This window comes from Cajanus cajan, chromosome 3 (assembly GCF_000230855.2).
Source record: "Cajanus cajan strain Asha chromosome 3, NIPB_CcT2T_4, whole genome shotgun sequence".
NCBI classification, from domain to species: Eukaryota; Viridiplantae; Streptophyta; class Magnoliopsida; order Fabales; family Fabaceae; genus Cajanus; species Cajanus cajan.
The window spans coordinates 79,138,783-79,156,331 of record NC_138519.1 but is presented as its reverse complement, the minus strand read 5'-3'; the positions used below and the strand labels follow the sequence as shown (position 1 = coordinate 79,156,331).

Genomic DNA, 17,549 nt, shown 5'->3' with positions numbered 1-17,549 from the left:
TGTGAATATATCGGTAATTGATTAAAGTATTTTATTTCTTAAAATCTTATTGTATCAAGAAATTTCATTATCAAGTATCATTTTAACTTTTGTTTATTTATTGTTCTTCTTTATTGAATTTGTTGAGTTCAAGAGAATTGTAAACAATGAAATAAGATGAATACTTATAAGTATATATCTTTTAAACATTAGTATGTGACTAAAACTAAATTTAATAAAGGAGTATATGAGTATTGAGATTAATATTTTTTTTTCTTCATAATTTAGTGAATTAATTCAATAACCCACCATTTTTATGACTCGTCATGATAGGTCATTAATTTATTTTTGAATTTGTCAACATGTCATTTTATCCTTTGAACTAACTTAATTAGGTTATGTTTTTTAATTAACTTTTATTAATAGTCAACGAACCTATCTTGCATAAGATAAGTTGTGATAGGTTGATCTACTTTGTCACACTAAATTATAAAATGATTTGAAAAAAAAAAGGAGTAAAGTGTAAAATTTGAAGATGTTTAAAGCAATACGGAGAATATAGTGAATGTTAAAAATTTTGTGTCAACTAATAGTATAATTAAAATAAAATAAATGAGTAGAGAATAATTCTCATCTTAAAAAGCTAGTTTTGTAAATTTAAGTTAAACTTAAATTTACATTTTTAAAATGATATTAATGTTTATCCTAATAAATGTTGTTGGCTTATTAAATCATTGGTTAAGGAGATGTTATCAAATCACATGCAAATATTTAATTTTACATTGATGTGTAATATGACTTTAGAAAGTAATTCTCACCTATATCACTACTTAATGTGGGAGCATCTCCAACAATGAAGATAACATGACCTCGTTACACGTCAAGAGAACGAGAAATGGAGAAAAATGAGGGACCGAAGTCCGGGCAGAGAGAAAAGCGAGAAGATAAAGAGTGATAGAGGAAGAGTGGCATACATGGTATTCTATTCGAGTTTTTGGTACCCTTGTACCTTTATAATATATCTATCTTTGCCGGAAAAAAAAAATGGTGTTCGCCGGAGAAAGTAGAGACTCATGGTGGTGGTGCTCGTGACACTGCCAGGCATGGGGATGGTACCAACAGCAACGGACGAAGAAGAGAGAGAAAAGAGTTGTGGTGCCATGTGTGGTAATTTAGTCCATGATGACAAGGTTGTTCATTGTTCTTCTTTTTGTTCCTTCTTCTTTGTTTGCTAATTATTTTGGATAGTCCCTTGTGAGTTTCATGTTTTTGTCATGGGTGTCTTGCAAGAGAAATTATTACGTGAACCACTATCTAACATATAATTAAATATATTTATTATTTCCTTCTAAGTTAAAATTTTTAACTACTTAATAGGCTTGCATGACAACATCATGAAGGGAAATGACACCTTGCTGTTATTATATGAAGCACGAAGAAGTATGGTTTATTAATTACTTTAATTTTTCAAATGGACTGACTAGGTATAATAAACTGACTTGCAAATTACTCTCAATAATAGTCGCAATAAATTTATTGTATGATAATATATTTTTTGTGATAAAAAAATATTTACTAAAATGTTTTTTTATATATTTATTCTTAATTGTTCATAATAAGAACTAATATTCTCACTCTATCGTAAAAAAATCTTCTCATTATATAATTTCCTACACACACAAACTAATCATTTCCCTGATTAAGATCATATATATCAGTTTCAGAATCTCTTTAATTTTTTTACTTTTCAAAGTCCTATCGTTAATGTACATTACTCATTTTTGTTTTTACAACTTAAAACAACTCATTCATATATCTAATTAATAGAAATATTTTTAAAATATTACTAAAGGAGTCCAAAATATAACTGTATATTCTTATATTTTGTTAATATTAATTATTATCAAGTTTTTATTATTCAATAAAAAAATTGATGGACTCAAATGTTAACATGCTAAACTACCTCTATAATCAACAATCACTACAACAAAATAGACTTTCAGTGACAATAAAAATTGCTACAAAATCTTTTACCGACATTTTCATATTGGTCATTGTATGTTGTGTTGCTAAAACATTTAACGGTAATTATTCTAAATGCTGGTAAAAACTCTTATAATGGTCGAAAAAAGTGTATAACTTTAATTACTTTATTTCTAGTCGATATGTGAGACTTGTAAGATGAAGGCTATCTTCTACTTATATATATATATATATATATTAATTATCTTATCAATAGTCAAACCCCTCAAATTTAAGAACTATTAGGTTTGATAATTGTGAGTAATCTCATACCAACTTAAAATAATAAGTTATAGGTCTAACTCAGCCCTACATAACAAACTTGTAAAGTGATAATTATTATCTATTTATATACTATTTAATTATCTTATTTCTAGTCGATATGAGACTAAAATTTTTTTTAATAAATAATTGTCGTTAATAATAAATTTTGGTATGATATAAATACATTTTTAGTGATTATTATATATTAATTATTAATATTTTTATTAATTAATAAAATAAAAATAATTAATTTATTATCGTTAAATAATTGTCTTTAAAAATAAATTTTGTTGTAATGAATGCTTATTTGGCTGAAGGAGATGCTCTAATATAATAGATTTATGTCTTCATTTACGGCTAATCCGAATATAGATATAGGTTTTTAAGAGGTCTTCTATATGCCATGTGTGCCACCGGCAACATGACTCTTCGTTCTCACTCACGATCCCGATCTCTTATAGATGGAAAAAAAATTCTCTTCATTTTTTATATTTTTAATATATTATTATTATTTATATAGTTTCAAAGAAATAAATAATACTCTGTATCATCTTTATATTTTTCTAAAACTTTAATAATGAAAGAAATGGAGAAAAAAGTAAATAAGTCTCGGATCACATTACTAACTCTTATTAGTTTAGCTATAAATTATGAGAAATTCTATCGTACTCCTAATTTAAGTAGTTTTAGAAGCAATCATTTTAAATAATTTTATGGTATTTTTTCTTTTATGATAATTTAGACGAAAATTAAAAATGCGTTTTATGAGTTTTGACCAAAACTTTGTAGGGAAAGGAATTGAAGGATTTTTAAAGTATGGGAAAGGGAGTGAGGCTGAGGAGGAATATTCATTTCAAATTTATTAGTCTAAAAAAGCAATTGTTCAAAAAACACATCATATTATAAAGGTTAGTCTCCGATAAATTAAAATTTTAATTAATTATTTAGTCTTTTTATTTTTTTAGTTTTTATATTAAAATTTTTATATTTTAATCTTCATATATAAGTATTTTTGTATGTTTTAGTTCCTATTATTAAATTTCTGATAATATAATTAAAATCATCTCAAAATAAAGATAAAATCGCGTTCATATAAAGACTAAAGATTTAAAAAAAAAACTATATGAAGTAAAGTTGATACAATTATAGAAACTAATTAATGATTAATTAAATCTAAATTAAATAATAATAAAAATGAACCGTCACAGTTTGTAAAAATGTCATATATAGTTGAATAATTATTTCATGTTAACGATAAGTAGTATGAATTTTTCTTGCATAAATTATTTATCAAACAGCATGAAAAATATGAAGAAGCAATGCCACTTGCCACCAATCTGTATGCATGAGCATTAGTTGTTGACTAATGCCACTTGCCACCAATCTCAATTCTCAAGTGCTTCTGACTAAGTCCAATTAAGAAAGCATCGTGCCCCCACACACTTTAGGTTAAAAAAAAAAATACAAATCCAAATTAGAGTTAACGGTAGGATTTATGTTATTTTTCGTTTTTGGCTGCCAAGACTCCGAGTAAGGATGAAGAATGAATGCAACTTCCCAAGTCAAAAAATTAAGGTCCACGCAAGCAGCATTCTTCTTTGATTTTTCTTTTATACTTATATATATATATATAACATATTTATTTTGTGAAAACAAATTTATTAATTATATTTCTTTAATTTCAAATTGAAACTTTAACCATCAAATAAAATAGAAAGAAAAGATATTATTTAATTTGGCAGTCCAGAGAAGATAAAAACATGTTTTATGTATTTTATTTTTTAGTCAGAAGAGGGATTTGTGTAAAAGTTACGTTTTCCAAGCAAAAATGTCATTCTTCCAACATTTATACCGTTCAAATTCTGGTAATGAAAAAAAAAAATATTGTCCAAATTCTTAGCATGAAAAACAGAGAAAATATTTGGTCCACTTAATTAGACTGCTACAGTTCTCATACTCCACCATTCATGGTTGGCTCAGCAACCGTACCGTTCTAGGAAATGTTCTCCGAATGCCACGCCATTCCAATCATTTTATAATATTCCATTTGGAATTTAATATTTAGATTTTCCTACGACCAAACTATTCAATTCCAAATTCAAATTCAATAGACAGGTTTTACCCGTATGCATTATGTATGATGAGAAAAATGAATTTGAATTTACAAATAAACGGCAAAAGAGTTTTTATATATATTAACGATCAATATCAAAAATTGCAAAACATGTTTTTTTAAGTGTTTTTTTTTTAAAATATAACAAATGTACCGTAAATAATTATTCATGATAAAATTGCAATGTAAAAATTATTTTCACTGTTAGTACATATAATATATTTTTTCATAAGAAATATATAATAAATAATATTGTGGGTTAATCATAAATATATTTATAATATGTTTTTCATCTCTACTATGTATCATTTTAAAACATATGGCATTAATATTTTAATTAAACAAATGATTGTGGCAATACAGAAGATGATGTGTTATGTGATATATATAAATATAAATATAAAGAAGGAAAATGTAAGAGAGAAGAAATCCATTAGGTTGAGGCTGAGGCTGAGGCATGGCAGCTCTCTCAAAGCTATTGAACAAGGTTTGTGGGAAAATGATAATCCTATTGGCATCCTTGGTAATAGAAGTAATCATCCTGCTTCAGAAACTAAGGTCAGGTCCAATTACGACACGCCAATACCTCAAACTGATCGAAAAGAAGAACCCCACCATTTGCTACACCAAGAGATTGAAGGCAGAGCAAGCAGAGTGTAGGGTGTGCTTGAGCCAATTCCAGGAAGGGGAGAAGCTCAGGAAGTTGAAATGCCAACACACCTTTCATAGGGATTGTTTGGACACGTGGCTGCAGCAATATAAGGCTACGTGCCCTCTTTGTAGGAAACAAGTGCTGCCCGAGGATGTTGTCTTCAAACATCGTCAGCATCGAAATCAAGCAGCAGAGAATCATCACAACCTTCCTTATCTTTTCTCCGCGTTTCGTGGTCGCAACACTTTGCAAATCAATTACCCAACCTTCTCTTCCTCATACCTCATAGACTATACTTAAACGTTCAAATCATCTCATTTTCTTTTTTCTTTCTACTTTCTACAAAAGCCATTTCTTATTCTTATTTAGATTGAAAATTTGTTGTCGCCATGTCGCCATTATAATCAACGTATGACTGATCTAGAAATTCATATGAAATATGTCTCTGTGAATGGATTCAGAGGAAAAACCCAACTTCCTTCCCATCGCAGAGTTGGCTGGTCAAATCTAGCGTGTGGAGTAGATAGATATTCAACCGTTAGTACATAATTGAATTCTTTCCAAATGTTTATTATTAGACTTTGATTATCTGATTATATCTGTAGAAAAAAAATTTGCTTCAAATATAAAGTTTATTTTTGTAATTTTTTAATTTTAAAAAGAATTAATTTTGGTGTTGAATGATTGAAAATATTCTTACTATGCAGCTAAAAAAAATTATTCATATTCATTTTTTCGTTAGGAGTGGTGATGAACGTTTGATTTCATTTTTTTAGTGGTTTGGATAAACAGGTGGAAAAAGATAATAAAAAAAATAGATGGGATGAATAAAATAAAATTAAGAGAAAATAAATATATTTTGTAAGTTTTATTTTAGATGTAGGGAATCATTTTCTGTTCTATGAAGACTTTTCTTTACATTTGGGCGGGTATCTATTCATATTCTACAAAGACTTCTTAGTACACTAAAAAAATGATTGGTGAATAAGTTTATGGTTCGAGGTTTAGATTTGTACCGTCCCGGTCAGAATCCGATCCAACCCATCTACATGGGTGCACTCGGTTAGAATCCGACCTGTCTGCTCTGCAGGAGTAACTCGGCCAAAATCCGATCTAACTCTCCCACATAGATACTGTTCCGATATCAGGGATAAAATCCCATCTTTAATGACAAGATATTCTCCAAATATTAACGGTTAAGGAAATCCTTTGATCCTCGAGGCCCAAGAGGCCCATGAACGACGCACTATAAAACTCAAAGACCTAGAGCTAAGGAGGCAGATTACACTTTTTGAATGCTCTGGCTTTGCGGCTTGACCTAGGAAAAACCCTAGTGCACCCCGTGGCCGGAACATTTTGGCGCCCACCGTGGGGCTACGGTAAAACTCTTCCTACGCCCCAAGTCACAGGAAAAAACCTACACTCTACTATGGCGAGAGGCAGCACATCCAACCACGACCCACAACACCCTACCATGGAGGAGATGATGGCGTTGATCAATGGCTTGAGAGAGGAGAGCGACCCTGAGAGAGAGAAGGAGAGGAAGTTTCCCGCACAAAAACAGAGTGGGCTCTGTGTTTTCGTCAGTGTGAGGTCTTACACCGTTGGATCGGGCTGATTTTTGGACTGTAGGTTCCAGAAGTGTGGTTCTTCATTCTGACCGTTCGGATTATTAACCGGAGGCCTGGTTTGGGAGAAAACAGCTTCATATCAGTAGGTGAAAGTTTTCCAGCGCAAAACAGGACTGGTACTGTGTTTTAATCGGTGTGAAGTCGTTCACCGTTGGATCGGGCTGATTTTTGGACTGTAGGTTCCAGAAGTGTGGAACTTCATTCTGACCGTTCGGATTATTAACCGGAGGCCTGGTTTGGGAGAAAACAGCTTCATATCAGTAGGTGAAAGTTTTCCAGCGCAAAACAGGACTGGTACTGTGTTTTAATCGGTGTGAAGTCGTTCACCGTTGGATCGGGCTGATTTTTGGACTATAGGTTTGGGAAGTGAGGTTCTTCAATCTGACCGTTCGGATCGTCAATCTAAGGTCCGGTTTGTCAAATAACAGCTTCGTATCAGTAGTTGGAACCGTTTAACGGGAAACAGGATCCTAGTCAACATCTAATGGACTTTCGTGCCCAGATGTTAATTCGTGGAGGAAGCATGGGAGTCTGCTGCGAGGGTTTTATGCTACAAAGGTTTTTTAACGAGGTAACATCAAATAATAAAAATCATTATTTTCAAATTATTTTCAAATTGATTCTGACTTGTAGGCAAACTCGTGATTGTCGGCAAAAGTCCGGCTGGGCGAGTATAAATAACTCGAAGAACTCGTGATTGTCGGCAACAGTCCAGCTGGGCGAGTATAAATAACTCGTTTTGTGAAAAAACTCGACCTTGATCGGTTAGATTCCGACTTGGCGAGTACTCGTGATTGTCGGCAACAGTCCGGCTGGGCGAGTATAAATAACTCGTTTTGTGAAAAAACTCGACCTTGATCGGTTAGATTCCGACTTGGCGAGTACTCGTGATTGTCGGCAACAGTCCGGCTGGGCGAGTATAAATAACTCGTTTTGTGAAAAAACTCGACCTTGATCGGTTAGATTCCGACTTGGCGAGTACTCGTGATTGTCGGCAACAGTCCGGCTGGCCGAGTATAAATAACTCGTTTTGTGAAAAAACTCGACCTTGATCGGTTAGATTCTGACTTGGCGAGTACTCGTGATTGTCGGCAACAGTCCGGCTGGCCGAGTATAAATAACTCGTTTTGTGAAAAAACTCGACTTTGATCGGTTAGATTCCGACTTGGCGAGTATAAATAACCCAGAACGGGTAGTTCAAATGAATCAGTGACAACAACGAATCAGGGCTTAATTGTAGGTTCAAATTACCACGACTACGGCTCAAAGTTTCTATAACACGAACTGCTTTAGAAGTACTCCTAATTTGAAAATACTGATCGACCACCGATTGCAAATCATCTCAATCCACAGGCGGAGACTCGCAATTCGCTTCAGTTTCCACAAGATCAAGCTAAACATCAATCTTGGCCCCCTCACATGATTAGGGTGGTATATCGGAACTGGTAGTTCAATCAATACATTCAGAGTGATTCTCACAAGATGATTCTCATATCTTTCCTACTTCAGAGGTACCACAAGTTCCTTACTTAGTTCAGTTTCTGATGTTACCAGTCGGTATTTCAACGACTAGATATGGTCGGTATTTGGACGACTAGTGATTTTCACCTGTGTTTTAAATTTAAGTAAAAATTTGGAGTCACTAGTCGGTATTTGAACGACTAGATATGGTCGGTATTTGGACGACTAGTGATTTTCACCTGCGTTTTAAATTTAAGTAAATTTTTGGAGTCACTAGTCGGTATTTGAACGACTAGATATGGTCGGTATTTGGACGACAAGTGATTTTCACCTGCGTTTTAAATTTAAGTAAATTTTTGGAGTCACTAGTCGGTATTTGAACGACTAGATATGGTCGGTATTTGGACGACTAGTGATTTTCACCTGTGCTTTAAATTTAAGTAAATTTTTGGCGTTACTAGTCGGTATTGGGACGATTAAGTGCATTGCCACATTCGCATGATCAAATGGGAAGTACAGGAAAGTAGTTAATGCAACAAGACATATGAGCAATGAAAAAGAAGCTAATTCTTGAAATATCGACAGGAAATTCATCATTGGGAAATTTCCCTTGTTCGCTATGTAAACCGGTTTTTGGCCGACTTTGAGGTCCCTTCTTTAATCGGTAATTGGCCGAGTGGTTCTCCTCAAATTAATTTTAACTTGGAAAAATTTTCCTTTCTTTTGAATCGGTATTTGACCGAGTGGTTTTCTTCAAATTAAGTTTAACTTGGAAAAATTTTCCTTTCTTTTGAATCGGTATTTGGCCGAGTGGTTCTCCTCAAATTAATTTTAACTTGGAAAAATTTTCCTTTCTTTTGAATCGGTATTTGGCCGAGTGGTTTTCTTCAAATTAAGTTTCACTTGGAAAACTTTTCCTTCTTTAGTCGGTATTTGGACGACTATATATTTTCATATGCACTTTATATTTAATTAAATTTTTGGCGTTACTAGTCGGTATTTGGACGACTAGATATTTTCATATTCTTGTTAGATAAATAAATCTTTGGTGTTACCTAATCGGTATTCGAACGACTAGAAGGTTTCGTATTTGGTACTTGGACGACTAAATGTTTTCAAAAAGTGCTCCAAACTTGGTTAAAATTTTTGGTGTTATTAGTCGGGAGAGTTAGATTGGATTTTGGGCGACTTGTTCTCAACTCGGCCGGAATCCGCTTTGACTCTACTTATTTCTGATATGGTTCGTAAGAGCCAAGCCAGAAGCCCTCTCGCCTTATAGACTCAGGGCTGGAAGGCAAGTGTACCGTCTAGGTAAAAATCCGACTAGTGTACCGTTTAGGTAAAAATCCGACTTGACCTTCTGCTCGGCTAATACCTGACTAGGTTACCAAGCTACAAGCCTTTTCGCCTTATAGGCTCAAGGCTGGAAGGCAAGTGTACCGTCCCGGTCAGAATCTGATCCAACCCATCTACATGGGTGCACTCGGTTAGAATCCGACCTGTCTGCTCTGCAGGAGTAACTCGGCCAAAATCCGATCTAACTCTCCCACATAGATACTGTTCCGATATCAGGGATAAAATCTCATCTTTAATGACAAGATATTCTCCAAATATTAACGGTTAAGGAAATCCTTTGATCCTCGAGGCCCAAGAGGCCCATGAACGACGCACTATAAAACCCAAAGACCTAGAGCTAAGGAGGCAGATTACACTTTTTGAATGCTCTGGCTTTGCAGCTTGACCTAGGAAAAACTCTAGCGCACCCCGTGGCCGGAACAAGATTCTAGAAGCAATTCTTTTTAATGTTTATTTTAAAGTTATGCCGGTAAACATCTCGTAAATTCTAAGGGCACTTTTTCATTTAAGTAAAATTATGAAGAAAAAAAAAACATAGATTAGGAACACACTCCTTCCAATACGTTTTTTTTTTTCTTTTCAAGATTTACTAAAATTTATAAATTTGAACTAAGAATAAAATAAAAGTTGGGAGAATTGAATAAGAAGGGATGATGCATCAAAGCATAGCTGTTAATGGGGCACTCGCCCACTGCCCTGCAATTAGGTTCTCATCAATAGTCTCTGATGTGACTTTTAATTTCTAGACATTGTTTCGTGGACGGTTGCCCAATTAACCAATTACAATTCACAACACTTGTAGTAGGTTATCTTCAAGATAGTGGTGGATAATGTTTCATGTTTGCACAAATATTTTTGTACCTCATTCATAATTTTTTTTTTTATGGCACAAGTTCCATTTCCTACCCCATATATTTTACTTTCATTATTTTCGCTCCTCCAAAATACTTTATATTATTTATAAATATTTTTATCATAATATTTTCTATCACATCAACTATAATATCATGTTCTGCTCCTCTTTTCATATATTTGACTCTTTGTTATATTTTATATAAAAAAATTATATAAATGTAATTTCTGGCAATAAATTACGAATAAGTACTGCATATTATTTCAATAAAAAAAAATTATAACTTGTCATTTTTGAGGACAATGAATTTTGTGGAAAATGAATGAAGTATCATTGGGTAATCATTGTATGAATTTCGTTGTTGGTAGTCGGTAATAGGTTTTTCTTGTGTTTTCCATTACTAGAAACTATAATGGCATCTGTACTTGCAATAGGACTCATCATTAATTTATTCATTATTTAGAAAATATTAGTACGTATTACATGCATTATACAAAGATTTGACTTTTTTTTACACTATTTTAAAATTGATTTATATTTGTATGTAAAGTGTTTTATGGTGGCAGTGGTTGAAATGGTAGCTCAACCAATCGATTTGACGTTTGTAGCTGAAAGTGAATAATTGATTTGCAAAAGCTGAGTGTAGAGTATCCACCAACCCACTCTTCCACTCCTTCTTCTTTCTAATATATATATATATATATATATATATATATATATATATATATATATATATATATATATACCTAGATTTACTCATGACTGATATTCTACATCAAATTTCAACGATCCAATCTTTCAATTTAAAGTTCTTAATATATAAATTAAATCTGTAAATTTTTAGAAAATTTAAAAATTATTTGATACTTCATTTCATTAATTCAAACAAATGTATAAAATAATTTTATGATTATCCGTCAATTTGATATAATTAAATGAAGTATCAAATAATTTTCAAATTTTTTAAAAATTTGCAGATTTGATCTATGCATTAAGAACTTTAAATTGAATGGTTGAATAGTTAAAATTTGATGTAGAACATGAATTATTAAACGGAGTAAGTCTAGGTAGACTTGCTCCCGGAATAAAAGAATCCCTTCTCATAATTATAATTTCCTTTTATTTTGTGCACTTTATTAAGCATGTAATTTTAGCTTTTATAGTTTTTATTTTTTTAAAGATAAGAAAAATTACAAAAGTAGTCGCAGATTAAATCTAAATCATCATACTTTTAATTACTTCAGCTCTTTCCCATCCAAATCACTAAACTAATTCTAATAGTTATTTTTATAGTTTTATTGCTCAAATTAAATTTTTATAACTTTAAAACTAATGGAATTTAGTTAAATATTTAATCTATTATCAAATTTCTAACCACGAAATTCAATTTTACATATAATATTTATTAAATATGCAATTCAGTTTAAGTATTAGATCAATAAAATTTTATTTTAGATTCGTTAAAGAAATAATAATAATAATTATATAATTTTTCAAGATTCATAACTTAAAAGTTATTTTTTTATATTTTTAAAAATTTACTCTAAAAGATTAATATTTAAATAAATATATAAATATAATTATTTTTTTAAGATTCATATATTTAAATATTTTTTATTAAAAAAATTATTTCACTTTAACATTTACTTTAAGTTTAACAATATATTAGACTGACCATATAAATATCACCAACATATTGACTTGGTGCTAAAAATATTAAGTTTAAACTTGTTATAAAAATCTACACAATTTAGTTATATAAGAAATTATTAAGCATCAAAAAATTAAATTATATTTGAAATATATAGTATTAAAAAGTATAAATTATTATTTGTTTGGTACCATATACGTGTATTTGTATTTTTAGTCTCCTGTACATTCATGTTATATATATATATAAACTTTTAGTTTTAAATGTGGTAATAAAGTATATGGTAGTGAGATCAAATCCCAAATTGAATATTTCAAATCTTATTTTTATGTCAGTGTTACATCATATTTATGTCACTTAACACAAGTTAGGAATCTGACCGTAAATTATGTGTTGGATAGATTTTTCTTTCTTTCTTAAGTATGAGAATTTGTTTTAAGATATTAAATTACACGAACTAAATTCACTCATTTGATAAATTATAGAAACTAAAAACATAATTGATATGAAAATTTTTAACATTCGAATTAAAGGAAAATTTTAAAAAAATTGTTTTAAACTTGTATTTTTTTAAAAAAAGGTTTTTTCATTCTTGTTTAAACAAATTATAAGTATACTTTTAAAACAATTAAGTTTTATTACATTTATGTCGTGATGTGTAGTTTTGGTCTTTTCAGCTTTTTAGTTAATTAAGTTTTCTTATTTTAAAATTAAGCAAATTTATTATATTCTACAGTTTTCAAATTATTATTTTTTTTAATCTATTTTTTTGAGATATTTATAATGCATTTTGGATATAAAATATTTTACAAGGTTTAGAAGTAAAAGAATTAGTAAAAAACTTGATGAAATTCGAAGAATTTGAGGGGAAAACATTTGAATTGATTTATACTTTAGAGTTTAGATACAATTCAATATTTCTTTAGTTGGTGTATTTGAAAAAGATAAATTAAGTTATCCGATTTGCAAATATTTCAAATGGAAATTAAAACCTTCCAAGTTTTATGCAGAAAAAAAAAAATTGACCAACCCTATGAATTCTGGACATCCACAAGAGTCAAGGCCCAACAAACAATAGGAAAGTGTAACAACATCTTTCGAGCATACCACAAGAGTGAAGGCCCAACAAACAATAGCAAAAGTGTTAAGGGCCAGATTACCAGGCCCGGCAATTTATGCTCTTTCTTCCAAATATGAAATCGTAGACAAACAATTTAGTCAATTTTCAGCACAGAGGAATTCTAACTAATAGGCACATCATGCTTTCGAAATAAGCACCTATATAATTCAGCTCTTCAGCTTCAACCTGGGTACTTATGTTCATTGTCCAGCTAACTTTCTATATTTTACAATTTAAGCTTAAATTGTGAAGTGGTCATAAATTTTGATAGATCATAAATTTCAATGAATCTATCTTAATTAGTAGTAAGGTGTATTAAAATTTTTGTATTTTTTAATAAATGTTATTGGGCTTAATGAGAGTATCCGAAATAGAATTTAGTTGTAGTTAGAAAATATAAAAGGGTGAGGAGTGAGGAGAGATTTTAAAGAGAGAACAGAATTACAATTGGAAATATATATGATATATGTATGCACATTGGCATTGCACAGTAACAGAAGGAAACATAAATTAGAAAAGGAAAATAATAAAGCAAATAATGAGGGGGAAAAGCATGAATTGTTCAAGCAGAGAAGAAACTATTAGAAGCAGCAATAGCAAATTGGGTTTTGGGTTCCCAAACCCACTTGACAAGTTCCTTCTTCTGAGCCTCAATCTTCTCCTTCAGAGGTAACGAGGAAGCACAAGAAAGCACGTTGAATTTGGCATCTCCAACAGCTATAGCACTACCACTTCCCTTCTTAAACTGCTTTACCCTCCTCTCATATTCTTCAGCCACCAACATAGCAATGTCAGACATCGTTTACTTATGTTTCTTCTCTTCAAACACTTTCTTCAAACCAAAAGCTATTTATAATTGTAGCCAACTACAACTACAACATTTTTGGATAAGGCTCAACCCACGGTGCTGCCCATGTTAGGCTTCCATTATTAAATTCATTAATATACTTTTTAGTGGCCTACGTCATATGTGATATCATATGATATGACTTCTTTCTAAATTTCAAATACTTTCGCAGGAAATACGTAGAGCCATAAAATTATTGAGATGTAAGTAAAGTCTCACATCACTTAAATAAAAAACATTAATTTATATATATATAGATGTCTCCTAATAGTAAAGAAGCCTTTTATAAATATGTCTAAAAGCACATTAATATAAAAATATATGTATATATATATATATATATATATGATAATCCCGATCCTCAATAGATCATAGGAGGATTCCCATTATTATTCACAGCTTTATACACGACATTATTTACAGATTTAGTAATTGTTTTTACGATTAATAATAATAATTTCGTTTTCAAAAGTACATTTTCTTCTATTAAAAAAAAGTTAAATTTAAAAAATGTAAAATATAGTTGTAATAATCTAAATAAGAGTTTCACATGATTGTTAAAATATCTGATTCATGTGGTCGGTCATTGAATAGGGAGTTGCTACGGTACCTTCAAAGATGGAAGGGTTTCAATACATTTTTCTATGTAAATTCATAATTTTTTTTTAAAAAAATTAATTTAATTATAAAATAAATAATATAAATTATACTTATAAAATAAAAAGTAAGATAAAATTATAGAGATTAAAATTATAAGTTTTCAATAATATTATAAAATATTAAAGAAAAAGAAAAAATTAATAAATAGTAGAAATAAAAAGTTATTAAAATTACAATATAGAAATTCAAAAATTTAAGATAAAAAGACAAAAAATATACTTAAAAATTTATTAAAATTAAAATATAAAAATTCAAAAATTTTAAGTGAAAAGATAAAAATATACTTAAAAAATTATTAAAATTAAACTATTTAAATATATAATAATATTATTATAAATAAATTAGAATATATAAAATAAAAATAAAATGACTAAATAATTTAAAAATTGAAAGGATAAAATATTATAAATATTATTTAAATAAATTACTAAAAATATAAAATATAAAAAACTGTACCGGTACCCTCTCAAATAAGATGGGTACCATAGAATTTCTCCATTGAATAAGGAAAGTGATGAATTTGAGAACGTGGGACACGTGTAATGGTGAGTCACTGTATACACGGTATGGAGACAATAAGCACTTATGTCCGACACGCACGTGTCAAAGCCTGTGACTGTCTTTTTATTCACGAGGATAATTATCTTTCGAAACAAAAAAATGGGACCCCTATTTTTAGATTTTAAATTAAAGAAAAATAATTATGTTCAACTCAAAGACTACAAAGAAATATAGTATGTCATGTGATAACAAAAATAGTAATTTTAGACAGAAAAAAGAAAATAACAGAGAAAAAAGCAAGAGATATAATAAATAAAATAATAACAAAAATTGTGTAAACGATGAAAACAAAAGAGAGAAATAAAAAAATGTAATAAACGTAAAAAGTGTGTAATCAGTGTGGTCTTCTCTTTTATAATAATCCCTTCATGTTTAGCGGTATTTTATAATAATTAGGCGTCACTGTAAGTAGGTAAATGATATACGACCTAACCTATGCAACATTAAACATGTGCCTATTTTTCTGAAACGACAATCCAAATAAAAATCCGTGTTCCAAATCAGATTTTGACTCAACCACAAGTCCGTTTAATCGCATAATAATAATAATAATAATAATAATAATACAGTAATATATAATTATAATAAAATAAAAAAATAATATTTTATTTTAATATATGACTTTAATAATATATTATTATAAACTGAATTATTGTTATTAGTATTACTTGGGAGTACACCCATAGAAAACTATTACTCGAGGAAAACTCATTTAAACAAGAACCCTTCTGTAAAAAAAAAATAATATAATAATTTTGAACATATACACTAACCCACACACAAAAACATGTTCATTGAATTATAATTAAAATCTATCCTCAAAATTGTGATTTTTGAAATTTTATAATTGAATTAATCGTCCTTTTCTACAACATAAAATATTTATAACTTATGAAAATAACCGAAATTTATTAAATTTTCATATTTTAAGCGGTTTAATCCACAAGTTAAAGTATTCAATTAACTCCTAAAATTTGTTTTCAAATGCAAAATTTTTTTAAATCACATTAAATTTTACTAATTTAATTTTCTTTGTAAAAAAGAAGTTACTTTTTAAAATTTACTTTTTGGCTGAACTTATTTTAAGAAAAAGATCCCAACACTAAATCGTGTCAAACACTACCTAAGGCACCTTCAATTTTTATTTTCCCTTTCCCTTCTTTATTTCTACTCCTAAAATCAAAGAATATACTTCTCAATAAATTTAACTTAAGAATTTAAGCTATAAAAATTATGGTCCAACATTAATTGTTTTGAAAAGCTACCAATTTTTTAAAGAATTGTTTTAACAGGTGAGCAAGTTCATCAAATAGTTATGATTATGTAGAGTAGTAGGAAGAGAAGGAATGAAAAATTATGATGTGTTTAGATAAATTTTTTTAGAAATTTAAAGAATTTAAAATTTTTAAAACTTAAATTACTTTAATTTTAATTTTTATCTTTCTTTAAATCTTTTGTTTGGTCCAACTGATTGAAGCCATCAAATGCAATTGTGATACTTCCTTTTTTCCAGCTGAAGGGCCCATGGATTGTGGAGCATGCAATAGAGATGAGGATGATAACTTTTTACAAGTTAAAACTTCTTTTGTGACAATTATCATAACAATTTGAGAATGAGAAGTTTATACTATTTTAAGATGTCTCATATAACTCACATGTCATAATTTATTTAAGATCATTATTGAGTCACGCATAAATTGATTGTAAATCAAATCCATAAAATGGAGAGGATATTTCTAACGGTGAAATGACTTTACACTAAATTAGGAAGTTATTATCTTTTTATCCTTCCATTAATATTCAATATGGTAAAAGAAGGGTTAATATAAATGTTCATTCTTGGATGAAAATTTATATCCCTTGATATTGAAACTATTCAATAATGTAATTACCCATTGTATTATAAATATTTTATTATTAAGGGGAACCGGATATAATTCTTATGCTGTTAAAGAAAAAAAAAACATTTTTTTCGTGACAAACGTTGTATTCTTGTCAGATTTGTTATCTTAATAGAAATACATTGATGTGACATTCACACAGTTAAGTAAAAATTAGCGATTGAACCCCTTAAAACCTATCCTTTAAATTAAAAAAAAAAAATACTAAACTATAGTAACATCTTAAAGTAAGAGAGCCAATTGATAGCTTTGCGCTGCGCTCGCACAAAAACAAAAATCATTAGACCCCCATTTTGTTGCTCTTCCACCATTTCACGGCTTCATCCGCACAAAGCGCCATTAATGCCTTTTCAAGGGGCAACGTCCAAGAACAAACTCTCTAAGTCACATCATGATTCATGAACCACCGTTTACACGGCTTGTATGAGTTCAAACCATTTTGTGATATAGTTATTCCCTATTTTTAGAAAAATGAAAT

The 17,549-nt window shown here is 29.8% G+C and overlaps 2 protein-coding genes across 2 annotated transcripts; one reads left to right on the top strand and one right to left on the bottom strand.

Moving 5' to 3' along the window:
• Nucleotides 1-4,835: 4,835 nt before the first annotated feature.
• LOC109803404 (E3 ubiquitin-protein ligase AIP2) lies at nucleotides 4,836-5,330 on the top strand. The gene has a single exon (XM_020364965.3). It carries the CDS (start codon nucleotides 4,836-4,838, stop codon nucleotides 5,328-5,330), a length of 495 nt encoding a protein of 164 aa, XP_020220554.1.
• An 8,210-nt stretch (nucleotides 5,331-13,540) lies between these two features.
• LOC109803647 (uncharacterized) lies at nucleotides 13,541-14,005 on the bottom strand. Its single transcript, XM_020365320.3, has one exon. It carries the CDS (start codon nucleotides 13,899-13,901, stop codon nucleotides 13,665-13,667), a length of 237 nt encoding a protein of 78 aa, XP_020220909.1. The 5' UTR covers nucleotides 13,902-14,005; the 3' UTR covers nucleotides 13,541-13,664.
• Between the last annotated feature and the right edge of the window lie 3,544 nt (nucleotides 14,006-17,549).

Excerpts from the sequence above, each read along its gene's own strand:
- LOC109803404 (XM_020364965.3), top strand. The coding sequence starts at position 4,836 with ATGGCAGCTCTCTCAAAGCTATTGAACAAGGTTTGTGGGAAAATGATA.
- LOC109803647 (XM_020365320.3), bottom strand. The coding sequence starts at position 13,901 with ATGTCTGACATTGCTATGTTGGTGGCTGAAGAATATGAGAGGAGGGTA.